This window comes from Haemaphysalis longicornis, unplaced genomic scaffold, assembly GCF_048455015.1.
Source record: "Haemaphysalis longicornis isolate Haplotype H1 unplaced genomic scaffold, Haemaphysalis longicornis Haplotype H1 scaffold_2, whole genome shotgun sequence".
Classification (NCBI taxonomy): Eukaryota; Metazoa; Arthropoda; class Arachnida; order Ixodida; family Ixodidae; genus Haemaphysalis; species Haemaphysalis longicornis.
This window is the reverse complement of record NW_027526295.1, coordinates 240,356,240-240,372,972: the sequence shown is the minus strand read 5'-3', so window position 1 is coordinate 240,372,972 and position 16,733 is coordinate 240,356,240. Positions and strand designations below refer to the sequence as shown.

General features: G+C 48.1%; 1 protein-coding gene across 1 annotated transcript in view; it reads left to right on the top strand.

Annotated features, from left to right (window-relative positions):
- LOC144170251 (protein madd-4-like) overlaps window positions 1-16,733 on the top strand; it is a 262,649-nt gene that overhangs the window by 218,225 nt on the left and 27,691 nt on the right. The window contains exons 3-10 of the mRNA XM_077699922.1: window positions 133-276; window positions 7,083-7,313; window positions 8,467-8,611; window positions 11,484-11,613; window positions 12,502-12,706; window positions 13,406-13,550; window positions 14,134-14,230; window positions 15,812-15,942. Of these exons, the coding sequence (XP_077556048.1) occupies window positions 133-276; window positions 7,083-7,313; window positions 8,467-8,611; window positions 11,484-11,613; window positions 12,502-12,706; window positions 13,406-13,550; window positions 14,134-14,230; window positions 15,812-15,942 (1,228 nt within the window). The remainder of the gene's footprint in view (window positions 1-132; window positions 277-7,082; window positions 7,314-8,466; window positions 8,612-11,483; window positions 11,614-12,501; window positions 12,707-13,405; window positions 13,551-14,133; window positions 14,231-15,811; window positions 15,943-16,733) is intronic.

Sequence of the window (16,733 nt, the reverse complement as noted above, 5' to 3'; positions counted from 1 at the left end):
GGTGGGTGCCGGAGCCTGGCTTGCATATCCACAGCTGCAAGCTATATTGGTGAACCAGTAGAAAGTTGGTTTGCTATGACCACACGTGTGATCCCCACAGAGAGCTTACTTAACGTGCGTCTCGGCATGCAGGACTCGGACGGCTGGGGTCCCTGGGGCGCCTGGAGTCCCTGCTCGCGGACATGCGACGGAGGAGTGAGCACCCGCTCTCGGCGCTGCATGGCCAAGATGGGGTGCGTGGGAGACGCCACCAGGACGCGCATTTGCAACATGCAGGTGCGTCCATTTTTTAGTGCTTCTTGCCCGTTCGTATGATTAATTTTATGCTGTGTACGGCTGTTGTTCAATACCATTTGTAGTCAACGACAACCTATCCCCTTGCGTTTAGTATCCCTGCAAAACATTATTTTTGCATTTTAAAACAGTATCCATTGAGCAGGCGAATAAGTGAACGAAAAAAATATGGGTAATGTTAGTTCCCCTTGTTAATTGAGTTATAGAATGTTTCAGTTTGTATTGGCTTGAGCTGGAAAACAAGGATTTTAAAACGATGCGACAAGGAATAACTCGTGCTGGTGCATGTGGCGAGTTTTTTCTTCAGAATGTCTAATTCGTGCACGGTGGTGAGCCCTTCACAAAAACTTCACCAGCTGCAAAACTTTATTTAACGACTTTGACCCCCAAAATAAATGCCTGTCGTAGGCATTCATGCTTTATGTATTTTAACACGAAAGTGTTTTATTCCCGGATACACGAAGATTTCGCTGACGCCATATTCGTCACGGAAGTGACGCCAGTTCAACGAAGCAAGCGGCCTGTAAAGGGTGTTCTTGAAAATTGGCGCGGAAATAAGTTGACTAAGAAGAGAAATACACAGGACGACGCGCTTCCTGAGTATTTCTCTTCTTAGTCAACGTCTTTCCGCAGCAATTTTCAAGATGAATCAACACCAACTCGCCCAACTTGCCATCCTGTAAAGGGTGCACCTCTGCACAGGAAGTTTTCTTGCGGGGAAGCAACCTTTAATACCAGAGTACGTTATACTAGGGTTTGTCCGTTTTCACGTTTTATATTTTAACACAAAAGTGCTTTATGCCGCGATACCCCAAGATTTCACTGACGTCATATCCGTCACGGAAATGACGCCAGTACACCTTTTCCGAAGGGACCCGCCTGCAGGACGTCGCTCGCCAAGCACACCCACAAGACAGCCTCCGACCCGCAAATCATTCTCAGCTGCAGATTTTGCTGCACAGTTCCCTTTAGTGTTTTACTGATTCGTATGACAGTGGAATCAAAGACAGTTTTATCGCTGCTCACTCACTCACTCACTCACTCACTCACTCACTCACTCACTCACTCACTCACTCACTCACTCACTCACTCACTCACTCACTCACTCACTCACTCACTCACTCACTCACTCACTCACTCACTCAACCGACCGACCGACCGACCGACCGATTGATTTGTTGCTGATTCATTAACTAGTGTGATCCTCTTCGGTGCACACCTCACCCTTCACGCCATCAGTCATAAGTTCACCAACCTATTTTTTTCCCTCTTGGTTGCAAAACCACTCGCGAATCCCAGTCTTTGTTTTCTTGTTTCGCAATAGAGCATTCCACTCACTCATTCAGTGGACCGTTGAACTGTACATCACGCAGTTGCCACCATGCAGACTCGCTGGATCGTTCAGTCACAATACTCTGATGTGCGAAAACAATCGATGCTGCTTAGACTTGAGCTAAAAGTTGAGGCTGCGAGGTCGCATTGAATCCGAGTTTTATTCGTTCATAGAGGTCCCGTCGTTACGTTTTCGGTGAGCCGAAAGTAAGACTTCAGCGCGTGGGGGCAGCGTAGGAACACGCCAGCTCACCGAAATCACGCGGACACACTTAAAGCGCCGACACGTCAGCAGGCCTTAAGTCGAAAATGGCGTGTTCCTTTCGCCGCACTGCCTGAAGCGAGGTCCGGGATTGCGTAGAGAACAAAGAGGGTCACGCAAGGCTGTGCCATAGCTTTTAAAACGACAGTGTTCAGTCATGATCCAGACGCCGGCATAACCAGGCTTTGGAAGCTGGCAGCTCGAAAGGACAAAGTAATACGTTACAAGGCATACGTAACGAGAAAAAAGCCGTAATTCTCTATAAGGCAGTATACGTGAAGACTTGTGATAAAGAGGAAGATATGCCAGGGATACGATTGGTTGGAGGCGAGGATCAGCTGCCCTCGTTCTTTTGCACCCCTCCAGCTCCCGCACTGCTTCCGTGATAGCCGGACATCCGGACCCGCGCACTTCCTGGAACCCGGTCTCAAGACACCGGGGCCAAAAACCGGGTACTTATACTGGGCCTCTCTACGAAACATCAAGGAGAGGCCACAGATGGGAGTGTACATCCACCAAACTCGCGCCTGCGCGAATGAACGGGTCAGTTCTCAGCAGACAAATGTTCATTTTGCACTCACTCACTCACTCACTCACTCACTCACTCACTCACTCACTCACTCACTCACTCACTCACTCACTCACTCACTCACTCACTCACTCACTCACTCACTCACTCACTCACTCACTCACTCACTCACTCACTCACTCACTCACTCACTCACTCACTCACTCACTCACTCACTCACTCACTCACTCACTCACTCACTCACTCACTCACCTCACTCACTCACTCACTCACTCACTCACTCACTCACTCACTCACTCACTCACTCACTCTGCCTCATGGTTGGGATCCGGGGTCCCTTCTGGGCCTAAGTAGATATATTCGCTTACCACTTCCACTGCCTCACGACCTATCTTCAAAACCACTGTCCACTCCCGGGGCTAGTGAGCATTACTTTAGTTTTCTGCATGTTCATTTACAGACACATGATTCTACTCTGCTGGTCCAGGGCGCTAATCATGCTTTACAATCAGTCCCCTGAGTTACTTAGCAGGGCAACGTCACCAGCATATCTGAGGCTGCTGAGGTATTTTCCGTTAATCCTTACGCCCACCTGCTCCAATCCAATATCCTGAATACCTCTTCTGTGAATAACACTAAGTTTATCTCTGTCTTCCATGAGGCAGAGATAATGAGAAGGATAAGAATTGGGTGGAACATCCGGCAGATACTCTCAGGTAATTAATCGCAGCCTACCATTGTAGCTGGAGAGGAAAGTGTATAACAGCTGCATCTTATGGTACTTTCCTACGGGTCATAAACCTGGAGGCTCACTAAAAGTGTTCAACGTAAATTGAGGACCACTCAGCGAGCAATAAAACGGAAGATGATAGGTGTAACGTTGAGGGGCAAGAACATTGTAGAGTAGATCACGGAACAAACGCGTGTTAAGGATATATTAGTAGAAATTAAGAATAAGAAATGGGCATGGGCAGGGCATGTAATGCGAAGGCAAGGTAACCATTGGTCATTAAGGGTAACAGAGTAGATCTCTAGAGAAGGCAAGCGTGGCAGGGGGCGGCAGAAAGTTAGGTGGACTGATGAGATCAAGAAGTTTGCGGGGATGAATTCGTCGCAGTTAGCACAGGACCGGGATAATTGGAGATCTATGGGAGAAGGCTTTGCTCTGCAGTGGGCGTAGACAGACTGCTGCTGCTGATGATGATGAAGACGATGATGATGATGACTCACTCGACAAAATGAACTCTCAGGTGGTGTCGGTGCCCACTAAGTTCAAAGCTAAACAGGGCTTCACCCATCAGCCAAACAACTTAACTTACGCGCACATATATATGCACACACACGTACGCGTACGTGTAAGCGTACGTTCAAGTTTACGTGCACGCGCATACATAAGCAAAATCTCGCTGTCACTATTAACAAAGGAGTGCATAAACAGGTACATGCCACGTTCACATTCGGAGAAACACTACGACGTCTCTGTATCGTCGTCTTCTACAACGCTTTGCGGTATCAGTGCGTGCACAGGTTTCCTTCACCGCTAATCGGATCACTGGCCACGTCGGAAGTGCCAGCGCGCAACGCTTAATTGACAGCCAGGCGGTAACGCGACCAAGTTGCGAAAAAGAAGACCGCCATTTGACCGCGACACTGCGCGCGAAACATGTAGGAGCAGAGAACATGGTTAGCAACCGAACGCGCCTTTTTTTCCCTGTCCGATTTTTTTCTTCTTTATTTCCGAAATCCTAATTCTAGATCTTCCGAACGTTTGCATGCGAACAAGACTTCCTTGGCGACTGCGCACCGACATAAGGTATACATCTTAATACAAGTAATGCGTGCTGTTTTTCAGTACCTATGACAGGGTTAATTTGATAAAAGGCACAAGAGTCATTGTCTTTTGGCTAAATAACGGCCGTAGGCACGCCTCTCCCCTTCCTAAACACACACACAAAAACAGAACCTTAGACAAAAGAACGGGTAGCCTATGTAAACAAACTTTTGCGTATGAGAAAGCTTACCTGCAGCACTTTGCGTGTATTGAACCGACAAGCAAAGTGGGGACCTCTTGTGCTTTCGCTCTCCATAAACCGTTTAAATCGTTAAAACAGCCAGCAGTGTATTGCGCAGTGCACGCAGCCTTTTTTATTAACTCAAGAAACGCTTGAGAACATCCATTTTCTCGTCTCATTTGCTCCGCACAGCAGTAAGGATGTATGTTGCGCTAACTTTACTTAGTGTCAGAAACTGCCAAAGACTGGTCCTACGAACGCTGCAGGCGCCCGAAAAATATGCCCAAGTAGATATAGCAATCACAAAAACAAAAAAAGTGTGGTTGATTCATAGAAATCAGTAAAACGCGAAAGTGAAATGTGCAGCGAAACCTGCAGCTGAGCATGATTTGCGGGAAGGCGGCTGTCTTGTGGGTTTACTTGGAGAGCGACGTCCTGCTGCCCGGTCGCTTCGGCAAAAATGCACTGGCGTCATTTCCGTGACGGATATGACGTCAGTGAAATCTTGGGGTATCGCGGCAGAAGACACTTTCGTTTTAAGATATAAAACCAGAAAATGAACAACCCGAAGTATAATGCACTCTTTATACTAAGGGTTGTTTCCCCGCATGAAGACCCTGTGTGAAGAAGTTCACCCTTTACAGGCCGTTTGCTTCGTGTACTGGCGTCACTTCCGTGACGATTATAACGTCAGCTAAATCTTCTTGTATCCGGGAATAAAACACTTTCGTGTTTAAAAATGCTGCGGTTTAGCTCAGCTAAACTGGGATATGCAAAGAAAAAGCTTGGCTTAGTCTGTTGGAGTCTTGGTTTCGCTTGGCTAACCTTGGATGTAGCTGTGTTGCCGACCACGGATCGACGCCGTTCGGTCCCATGCAACGCTCACAGGAGGAGGCCCGCCTCGCTTTCATTCGCGGCGAACGCGGTGTTCCTCTTCGCCGGGCGCAAGTTGAGTCACGTAGTCCGAGGTGACCCAGCGGCGCATGCCTGGGTGACGGCGGGGTTGGACGGCTGCCGATCAGCTGAGCGCCCGCGACCGCGCGCCGCTGAGCTGATCAGTTGAGCAGAACGACTGAAAACGGGGCCTTGTGCGCAGCGCCGAAAGCAGGCCCGGCGAATGACGCGATGCGCTTCGAGGGGTGTGCCGCAGGGGGTGTGTCTGGCGTCAAAAGGTGAATTTCCGCATCCGCGGTGAAGCCGCTGGACAAACGTAGCAAAGCTTTGCTTTAAAAATATCATATGGATGACCTGAAAAACAAATAAGCCATACCGGCTGTCTTTCCCTGCTAATCCGCCCCACGACATGTCGAGGAGTCAGTTGTTGCACATGTATTAGAATAAATGAGCAAAAGCCAGAATTTGTCGCATACCGTGCCCAACACCCACTGCTCAAGACTCACTGCCTCAAGTTCCTCTACATGATTTGCAGACTGGAGTATGCCTGTCCTTGTCATTTGCATTCCCCTAAATTCCGGCTGTTTTGAAAGGCCTTATGGCACTACTGGTGTATTTGAACTAACAAAACAATGTGGCACTCACTCGCCCGAGTGAGAATAGAAGCTTGTGTGCATAAAAAACGGCATGATGAGAGGGCTACTTGGAGAAGACAGACACTGAAAGGTCGATTGCTCACTTTCTGCTAGTGGCTGGGGCGGCCATCAGTTGCTGCAACCATCACTATGGCCATCAAATGCAAGGCACACAAGCAATATAGCAAACTATTCAAGACCGATATAACAGAAGCTTTCCTTAATTTTGTGTTTACGGTGATATCATTTGCCGAGAAATAGGGAACAAACTGAAAGCAATGGGGAAGAGCCTTCAGTCTAATCTCATTGAGGTAGGTCTCCCGATCTTCAGGATTTCGCGACCTAAACAACCTGTAGGGCGAGTTTGCCTGTAAAGGGTGCCCCTCCACATTAACCCTGTTATTGTGAGAAAGCAATCGTTAGGGGAACGAAATGAACTGCGTGTTTTTGCCGCAATCAGAGTAGCACGAGTGCGAAGGAAGACATCGGCATCTATACCGTACCCCGACGGATACGAGTGCTGGATGCTTCTCCAGGGACCCCGCGTCACCTGACGCGAAAAGGCGATACCTAGAATTGACTTGTGAATATCGCGGGGCTGAGCTTGAAACAACGGAGACCGTGTGGGAATGCACACTGAACCGCAGAGACAGTGCGGCCTTACAAACAGCATGCGCCTTCTAGGGATATCGTCAACGTTGGGAGGCAGCTGTGTAGGCCATATTTCTGTTTGTCAAACAACGAGAAGTCATTAGGGGCGCCATTGCAGATTGGAATTCACCGCAAACGTTTAAGAATTAGTGCGGCAGTGCCTGGTGATTCTTTAGGGACGAAAACTCCGGTGCCTCGAGTTTTAAGCATGTTAAGGGTTCCCAGCTGTTCTAAATTATTCCGTAGCCTTCCGGTACGGCGCGCTACATAGCCCAGTTCCTTCGCGCAAAACCCCGCCTCCACCTACAAAAAGTAAGAAAAAAGAGAACGAAAGCGTGTACAAACCGAAAGATAACCGAACATTGGTTTCTGCTTTCCTTACTTTGCACAAAATAACTCTCGTAACAGCCGCCGCACTCTGCCACTATCAATTGGAGCCTTATCTGTGGGAGTCATGATGTCGGCGCATGCAGGCCTGTCCGGAGCCTGTGGACTTCCGGGCGGCGCAGTGCGCGGCCTTCGACCGGGTGCCGTACCGAGGTCGCCTGTACGAGTGGACGCCCGTGCAGGACCCCAGCGACCCGTGCAGCCTGACGTGCCAGGCGCGCCAGTTCAAGTTCATGGCCAAGCTGGCGCCCAGGGCACAGGACGGCACGCGCTGCCGCGAAGGCGCACTGGACATGTGCGTCCAGGGGAAGTGCCTCGTAAGCGTCACTTACTCGCACCCAACTCCATTCTTTACCCAAGCTTGCTTTCGCCCCGGAAAACCAAAGCTGGTTCCAGCTGTTCAGGCGACTGATACTGAAGAAAACATCGGATGCCAGCGCTTATGTGTGTGCAGACAGTTGAAATTTTTATCTTAGTAAGGCAATTGTTGGTTGTGACGCAAAGTATTGACACGTGTACAGGCAAGGCGGAAGGGATTTTATCGTTGTCAATAGTTTGATTGTAATCGGCTTCTTTTGCTGCAACTGGCATTGAACAAAGAGTAGAAAGTAGTCGGAATATCAGTCCCCGTGCCACGAGCCATGTTGCGCACGAGATCATGGTTGCTCTTTCTAGCCGCGCGAGCCGCTTTAACGACAAAGATAAAAAAGCGGAAATACCCTTACAGTGACTTAATTAGGTGCAATACAAAAAAATCAAAGTTTTATAAATTAATCTGTGGCCCAGATGTTGTTTCAACACTGTAAAAGTGTAATGCTTCGTCTCCTTCATTGATCGGGACACCTATAGGTCCCATGTTGACCTCCAGTGTAGACTATATAGGTGAGCTTCTCTTTAAGTATTTCGGATATAGGGATTAGGGTTCATGGCAGTTTTTTTATTACAGCAGGTGTCCAGAATAATACGTATGGTCAGCGGTTGTATGATTGGGAGGTCAAGGACGCATTGACTTCATGCAAGCAAAAAAATACCTGAACTCAGTAGGTTGCATACCTTGAAACCCAGGCAACTCCGATAAAGGATGTGCATTGAAAAATTGGAGTTGTACATACAAAAAACGGGGGACCAGCTTGTTAGGGGGTAAGTAAGCCGATGATATTTCTCTCTAAAGTAACATACCAGCTACAAATGGCACCGTGTTCAAGACATTGTTATTAGTTTGCGCTTCTGATGACTTATTTATATGTACGCAGCTGTAATCAAGCTATCATGCTGCTGATTTGTACCTTGTTTGAAGATGGGAAGCAAGATTTAAAATAAATACTACCCAACTACCCCAAGAGAAATCACTCTTTACGCTCCTACGACCTGTGCCCGACCGTCCGACAGGGATGAATGTTTCGCTAATTGGCAGTGCTGAGCCGTGCATGTACAGCCGTGTGCGCGCGTGCTCTTGTGTCCTTGCGGAAGCCCGTGGGCTGTGACCTGGAGCTGGGCTCGCTGGCCGAGGTGGACGAGTGCGGCATCTGTGGCGGCAACGGCACCGCCTGCAGGGCGCCCATCTTCGCCTGGGCAGAGGCCCCCTTCTCCCCGTGCTCGGCCACCTGCGGAGGGGGTAAGCGCGTCTCCCAGACTCCCTCTCTCTCTATCCAGCCCTTTAAAGAGACCCTGCAACACGCCTTTCAACTTTTTTTCGAAACCTTAAACGCTTTCAGAACGTACTCAACAAACACATCCAGTACTTACAATAGGGGGTCACAAACTACCTTATCCAACAATTCCTTTTTTATGCCCATCAGATAACTTGAAACTTGCTTAAAGGATTTTTAAAGCAAAGCTTTCGTCCAGCGATTTCGTGGAGAATGCGCAAATGACCTTTTGGCCGGAGCGTACCCCCGGCGACGCACCCCTCTAAGAGCATCGCGTGATTCGCCAGGCCCGCTGTTGGCGCCTGCGGGCGCCGACAGCGGTCGCCACCGCCGCTTCGAAAGAGGCAGCCAACCACCCTCGCAGCCTCCCATGCATGCGCGCAGGGTCGTCTCGGGCAACGTGACTCGTCTCGCGCCCCGCGAAGAGGAACGGTGCGTTCGCCATGAATGAACGCCGCGTTCGCCCGGCCTCCTTCTGTGAGCGTTGCACGGAACCGAACAGCTTTCAGGCGTGGTCAGCAATACAGCTAAATCAGAGGTTAACCAAGCGAAACCAAGACTCAACCAGACTAAGCCAAGCTTTTGCTTTGCATATCCAAGGTTAGCAGAGCTGAGCCGCAGCCATTTTTTTGCTTTCCCTGTCTTGGCGTTCTTCGAGTGGTCGAATGACGTCATTAGCGCAATGCAGCGGCTATTGGTCGGCTTCCTTTGAGTTGCAGCAATAAACGCATTCAGTGGCCACTTTGCAAAAATCGCCACGAAATCAAAGCAGAAACAGAAGGTGGATGGATCTGGTGCAATGAGCAAATCACACAGTGCCGCTCCGTGCTGGCGGCGCTTCCAGGCGCGAAAGAGGGAAAGTGCTTATTGCAAGTGCTGAAGAGTCCTTTAATGTCGGGACATAGGTATACGTCCACACACACAGTCAAACCCGATTATAACGAACCCGGATAGAGTGAATTATGCTATATATAGAACAAAGAAAGATCAGTTACGAAAATACACGCGAAACATATTCCTTATAAGGAAGTTCACATCTGATATATCGAACTCGGCGCGCCTAGAATTGCCGCCAAAATGCATGGTCTCAGAGCGGCGATTGAGATGTTGATGGGCTGCTATGGAGATGTTGAGCCTCCCATGGAGCGATGTGACTCCCGGCACTTTCCGTAACTGTTTCCGACGCGCCTGACTCACGATTAAGCCCTCCCAGTCAGCGAGTCCAGACCAAGAGGGAAGCATCGATGAACTGTGAAAAGAGCTTGCCAACGTTTCCGATGTTGTGCTGACAGGAGTGCCCTTGGAAGATTGCCTCAGTGTCGACGACGATGTTGCCTTCACTGTGAGACCCTCGGATGCCAACACCGTCAGCGATGTGATGGCTGCTGGCGCTGCTGGAGGCACCGAAGAGGTGGAGGATATCGCGAGTGAAAGCCATCCGATGCTTAATGAAGCACTTTCGGCAGTGAATGTGTTCCACTAATATTGCTTCGATATTGAAGGACACGGACTGCAACTGATGCAAATGATCTCTCATTTAGAGAATTCTGTGCTAGTTGGCGCCGCCAAAGTGAAAGTGAAAACAAGAATAACCGCTTTTTGGGAAAATAGGTAGTTACAGCAGAAAGTAGCTTTATTGCTTGCAATAAATAGATAGTTTTGCGTATGGTAATGACATACCTTATTGTGTTCGTTTCTGCATGCGGGGATGGCAGGAGAACAGGGGGTGGGGGTGAGGGGGTTCCGCGTACTGCGAACTAGTAACAAAAAACTTGTTATATGTGGGTTCGGCTATTTCAAACTATTGGATATATCGAACTAATCATGGCGCATATTGCAGTTCGCTATAACTGGGTTTGACTGTATAGCGCACTGCGCTAGCATGTTCGTGTTATTAATTTACCTGTTGGTGGCGCCAACTATTCGAACAACACCCATACCTTCGTTAATAGGAGTGCACTAGGAAAAACACGTAAATCTGTTGTTTCAGAGTCACCCGTTCGTTCAGTTTCATGCTGCAGCACACAGGTCACAAGGTCTAGATGCCATATTCAATCTCCTAAGCAAATTAATCATCTTTCAAACCTAATTACCATGTTTTTTGGTTGGGCTGACTGCATGTCTACTGATGCTCGGCGTGACACGATGAAGGGTTCTCAAACACATCATATATTTGGTTAGGTAAGGAAACAAACTCCTTGGCGCCATTTCTTGTGGCAGTATGTATGCACTCATTAAGCATTAGGTCCTTCTGTTCTTGCCTGTGACTACCATTAGCGTCTGTCAGTAGGATGCACGCATTAGCCAAAACTGGCAACTTGACCTGGGAAATCAGTGATGCTGGTGTAGTCCTGACTAGAACAAGAGGAAAAGTAAAGGACGTGTCAATTTTTCACTTCAGCTAATGTATGACTTCATTAAAGTTTGTTTGGCGATTGATGGTAGCCATGGGGGGTGTAAAATTTGTTTGAGTAATCATAGCTCTTCTGCAGAATTATGTTCACTGCGAGTTCCGATCCCGAATATTCACCCTACACATTTTATCTGGAAGTGAAGCTTCAGCATGGTGCAAGCACATCAGATGGTGACTACGCATTCAGTCTTGTAAAAAGGCTCTAATTCGTGAACTAAACCTGCGAGGCATTTAAATAATTCAGCCAGTACGGCCGTTGCAACATCGCGAGCTAATAAGCCACCTTGTTTAACCCTCGTGTACGCCTTAATTATTTTCCTACTCATAAAAAAAACACCCGAAGGCTGTCTATTTTGTCAAACAGTGCTTGTTGAGTGTGCAGCACCATGTTCCCCTTCACCAGCCCACGTGTTTTCATTGCACAGGCACTCAGGAGAGCCACCCGGTGTGCACGTCATCTGACACGGGTGCGGAGGTGGATGACCGGCTGTGCGACGTAGACTCCCGGCCCGACTCCAGGGTTCGCACCTGCAGTAGCAATCCCTGCCCACCAGGGTATGTGACATCAGCTGCCTTCACGGGCCTCCTGTTCTGGACAACTCAAGTCGTGCTACCTGAAGCCGGTTGACTTTCTATCCTTTCTGGTATTCCAACGGGCCATTTCTTTTAAGCCGATTTACCCGACTCCGGTACTTTGTGCAACCATTATCGGCGGTAATGGGAAGTTAGAACTCATTGCAAGAGAAACAGGAAGAAATGCCTTTTTTGTACTTTTCTTGAAGATACCGTCGGCTTGAGATTTTTTGGCCATTGGCCCATTACCTAGCATTAATCCATAACATTTTAGAGCGTGGTTTCCAAGTTACGTCCACGAGTGTGTAGCAGGCCAGAGCCTATATGGTCAGGCCGACATCTCTGTGCTTTTTTTATTCACTAAAATTACTATCTCTCGCCCCCTTCCTCCTTCTCTCTCTCTCTCTCTCTCTCTCTCTCTCTCTCTCTCTCTCTCTCTCTCTCTCTCTCTCTCTCTCTCTCTCTCTCTCTCTCTCTCTCTCTCTCTCTCTCTCTCTCCCTCTAATTTCGCTTCTTAACTGTCGGCGTATGCTAAATTCACGTGTACAGATAGCATCAATTGAATGTACAAAATTTGCCCTCTGTACTACAGCAAGTCATAGGAGCTTTTCACATATTTCATTCATTTATGACTGCCATCTTCATAATGCAAAATCATTGTGCTTATAAACAAGAGTGAGCAGCGCACGACATGAGTGCTTGGCATCATTTATTGCAAGCGCACTTAAACTCAGGTAACTGTGGGAACGTGCGGTACCCATTGAGTTGCCGTAGAGGATGGTCTAACCACGACCGGCTTTGTAACAATACCCCAACAAACCAAGTCTGCTGCCGTTCCATTGTGCCTTCTTTCCCGTTGACTCCCTCTAGGTGGGAGCTGAGTGAGTGGGGCGAGTGCAGCGTGTCGTGTGGCGGCGGTCGGCAGCTGCGCAACGTGTCGTGCGTGAGACCCTCTGCGACGGTTGCCGCTGCGGTGGCCGTGGCGGACCACTTCTGCCCCGGGCAGAGGCCGCCCTCTGCCAGGCCGTGCAATGCGCACCCCTGCTCGCGCTGGACCGAGGGCCAGTGGTCACAGGTGGGCGCTCTGCAGCTGTCCTTCCTCCCCGCACTTATTGGGAACACGTTGTGCCATGCAACTGCCCGGACAGCCGGTCTAGGTAGTGGCGTATGAATGTAATTGTAAGCTGTCCCACATTTTAAATGCTTAAGCATTTCATTGTGGACTCACCGAGGAAACCTGCCTCCTGTGTCTGCAGTGCTTCACGTGCCCGAATATCCCCGCGTACAAAGATACCATGAATTAAAGCCGCTGAGGTGTTCATGATATCGGACTCCTCATAATGCCCCCGGAAAAGTTGTCTTTCTAGCAATGCACTTTTGTGTAGTAGTGAAGCCCGAATTGCGGGCGCCCTGATTATGGCAGCCCGATTTATGGCATTTCGAGACTTCAAGGTCGCATGGGCTATGAAGCACACTTTTGGGGATGGAGGGTGTCATTGCTTTTTGCATTCCCAGGCAAAAGTTCACATTCTTTGTATTTTGATAGAGCATGACAGCTGTGATCTTGGGAGAAGAAAGGGAGGAAAGGAGGTAGAAGCAGCATTCCAAATATCAGGAATTGCTTGTTATGAGGACTGTGACTTGTACTGCTTCCTAAGTAGCACAGGAGAGCCCGCAGTACACAGACACCCATGTATTAGTCGTGTGTGGGTGCTGCAGTCACACTAAATGAGAGAGGCCAGTCAACCGTTGGGCTGCCCATGTGCCTGCGCAGTGCTCGGCCACGTGTGGCGTGGGCACGCAGACACGGGCGGTGGAGTGCCGTGACGTTCGTGGCCGCAAGAGCCACCTGTGCGACCCCAAGCGGCGGCCGCGGTCCAAGCAGCAGTGCTCCTCGGGGAACCCCTGCTTCTTCAAGGGTGAGCACCAGCCCCTCGTTGTTTCTACAGGGGCGACGCCGCACCCCTTCACCTTTTTAAATAACGACGCGATGTCACACGCACAGTGGCGAACTTTAGTGTGTCACTAGCCAATTAATCCACTCCATCCATTGCCAGTTGTTTTTTAGGGACTGTACTTTTAACGTACCATTGTTTCTGCTTATACAGCCCATTTAGATGCCCAGCTTGAATGGAGAGTTGGGAAACAACTTGACTCCCCTCCTGAATAACAGCGATGATGCTTGTGTTCTGTAGATGCTTGGAGTACACACTGAGAAAAAAGAACTGAAGAAATTAAGATTACCTTTCTATTATTTAGTCTTCTTATGCTTATTAATGAAGCACTTAGCAAATATAGGAAAAATAAAAGATGTAACTTTTTTTACCTGATAAGATTATGCATATACAGAACTGTGGTTGAATCCTGCTCACGACAAAGGAAAATTTTGTCGTGAATATGACATTATGCAGAAGTCCTGCAGAAGCTTTTTTCATTTAATTTTTGAACATAATAAATAGCGTTGTCTTAATAACAGATCACTCTTTTTGCTTTTCTTCACAGGTAAAGAGTTTGGGTCCCAGGAGGATGCACCCCCTCAAAGTTTTGACCCATTCAACAACATGTACTCTAAGCCTCAGCACCAGTCGCCGGAGCCAAGGTGTGTGCCTTAGGGAAAGCGTGCACGTATTAATTGGCAGAGCTTCAGACCCCATCAAATATCCTAATTTTAGATACAATAAACTATGAAATACATTGTTCACATTGCATTCCCCCTTTTTCTCACATCTAGGTTTTTTTGAAACAGCATGAAACAGCACTTGGGTGTTCTTATCTGCAAAATGTTGGCCGGGTGCGCTTGTGTGCAACCACATTATCAATGCATGCTTCTATTCCACAACCAAGAGACAGAACCAATCGAAGACCCAAAATGAGATAAAACCGGCCCTCCAGCTGCGAGAAACGCAGCATACCGTATTTCCGCGCCTATAACCCGCACCAGAAATGCGAAAATTTCAGTGGTAATGTAGGGGTGCGGGTAATACGCGGGGTTTTTTCTTTAGTGCAGCTTCACGGCAATGCGCTTTGTGCCGTGAAGCTCGTACGCAGTAAGCCGTCCATAGCAGCGATTGATGCCGAAGATGACCTTGGGTACAACAGTGAGGACTGCGGTCATGTGATAGCTCTAGCGAGAGCAGTGACAATGAGTGAATTGTGGCTTTCGCCTTGCAGTCAGTGTATTCCACTTGCTAAACATATGCTTTTTCTGTCTAAATAATCTGTGATGTGTTGCTTGAGCAGTAGCAGAGTCCTTCACAGCCTTTCCTGTATCAGATGCCCGGGCAATACGCGAGGATTTTTTTTTCTTTTCCGGTGGGCGTTCATAAAAGTGCTGGTGCGTACTATATGCAGGGGAGGGTTATACGCACGAAAATTCAGTAAATACTGACACCACCTTCAGCACAGACGCATTGCAGGGAAGCCTGTCGCCACTGCCAAGCGAAGACTGCTCATTTCTGGAGCTGCCTAAGTGCTCGAAGTGCAATGTATTTGGGCCCAATTCATTGTTGAGAATTACTTTCGCACTTAATTTCAGTGGACCGTTTCTCTTGGTTAATATAGAGAATAATAGCCAGTGCTTGTAGTCCACTAAAACAAGATTTTACGGAGACAGACAGACAGACAGACAGACAGACAGACAGACAGACAGACAGACAGACACAGAGAGAGAGAGAGAGAGAGAGAGAGAGATTATTTAGAACCAAAGGCAGTTCGGATAACCCAACTACAGGTTATCTTCAGTGAATACTGAACTCAGCTCTAGAGCGTTTTTAATGTACTGCACTAGAGCTAGCTGTTCCTCAAAAGTGGAGGCGAGAGTCAGCCAGGTTGGGTCAATTGGATATGGCAGCTGCGTCGGTGGGCACAAGTCAGGAATTTTTGGAGTATTGTAAGGACATTCCCATAGGACATGTTGCTGATTGGGATATCCACCACAGTGTGTGCACGCTGGTGGTTCTTCTGCCCCTCCTTTAGAGAAAAGATGTCGTCTAGCTGGCGTACGGAGGGTGATAGAGTATGCAACTACTTTTATTTTTGAACGTTAAAATAATTCAGAATGATAAGAAATTTTCAGGTACTTGCACTTGAGTCGAGTATCTAATTATTCACTTCAATACCCAAAGGTTTCAGAGACTCGCACAATCCTACAAGGCATTTTGTTCCCTTTCTCACGGTGCAGCTTCATCGTTGGGGACTGGGGATCCTGCAGTGTCACATGTGGTGACGGTGTCCAGAAGCGACCCGTACAGTGCAAGATCTTCCTTGAGTTCTCCCGAACGATGGCAAGGATACCAGACAAGGAGTGTGCGGGTAAGCCTTGGCTTATTGCTTGGAGAAAAGACCAGCTGTGAGTGACCACGGGGATCTGCAGTACATTACCAGCATTCAGAAAGGTGTGATTTTGGGTTGTGTATTAGCTATTGTAGAGAGAGAAGCGGGGCAAGTTTAGGCAGAGCCACACATGGCAGGTTAAGAATGCGCCAGTGTACACTTCGTGAGGCTTTTAACCGAATTTGCATTCGCTATATCTGGAGTCTGCTAAGAAGACATGTGGCTGCTGTGATAAGCGTATTGTTCAAAGCAGTACAAAATGTCTGCCCACCGGTACTTCAGCAACTTCTTCCTCTTATCGCCGAGAGACTTTGCTTTAATTCTCGTCGTCCTTTTAATTATTAATATCAAGCACCTACATGCAGACCTGGGTGCTTGCTTTTGACCTTGGAGGAACACTGAGGCTGACGTCCATGTGCGGTGCCTTTTTGTTGCTGCCATCATAACCAAACTTGTTTTATTTTATCAATGTTGCTTGAAATGAAAGGCTTGAAAATTTATTGAAATGCAGCATGGTAAATGTACTAAAAGCAACTAAGATATGGTCATTGATTAGTCAACACTGATCAGCACATTCTGCTCTTTGTGATCTTGGTCAGCATGATCACGCTGTCTGAAATTTTGTCAAGCATGTTTTGGAAGCAGAAAAAAATTATATTTTTGATTTGGGACTAATTAAGACATTTGTAGTGAGAAAAATTATGACGATACTGAAGGAAGTAGAGAACGTCAATGTCATCTTCAGGAAGTGTACTACATGACAGAACGGG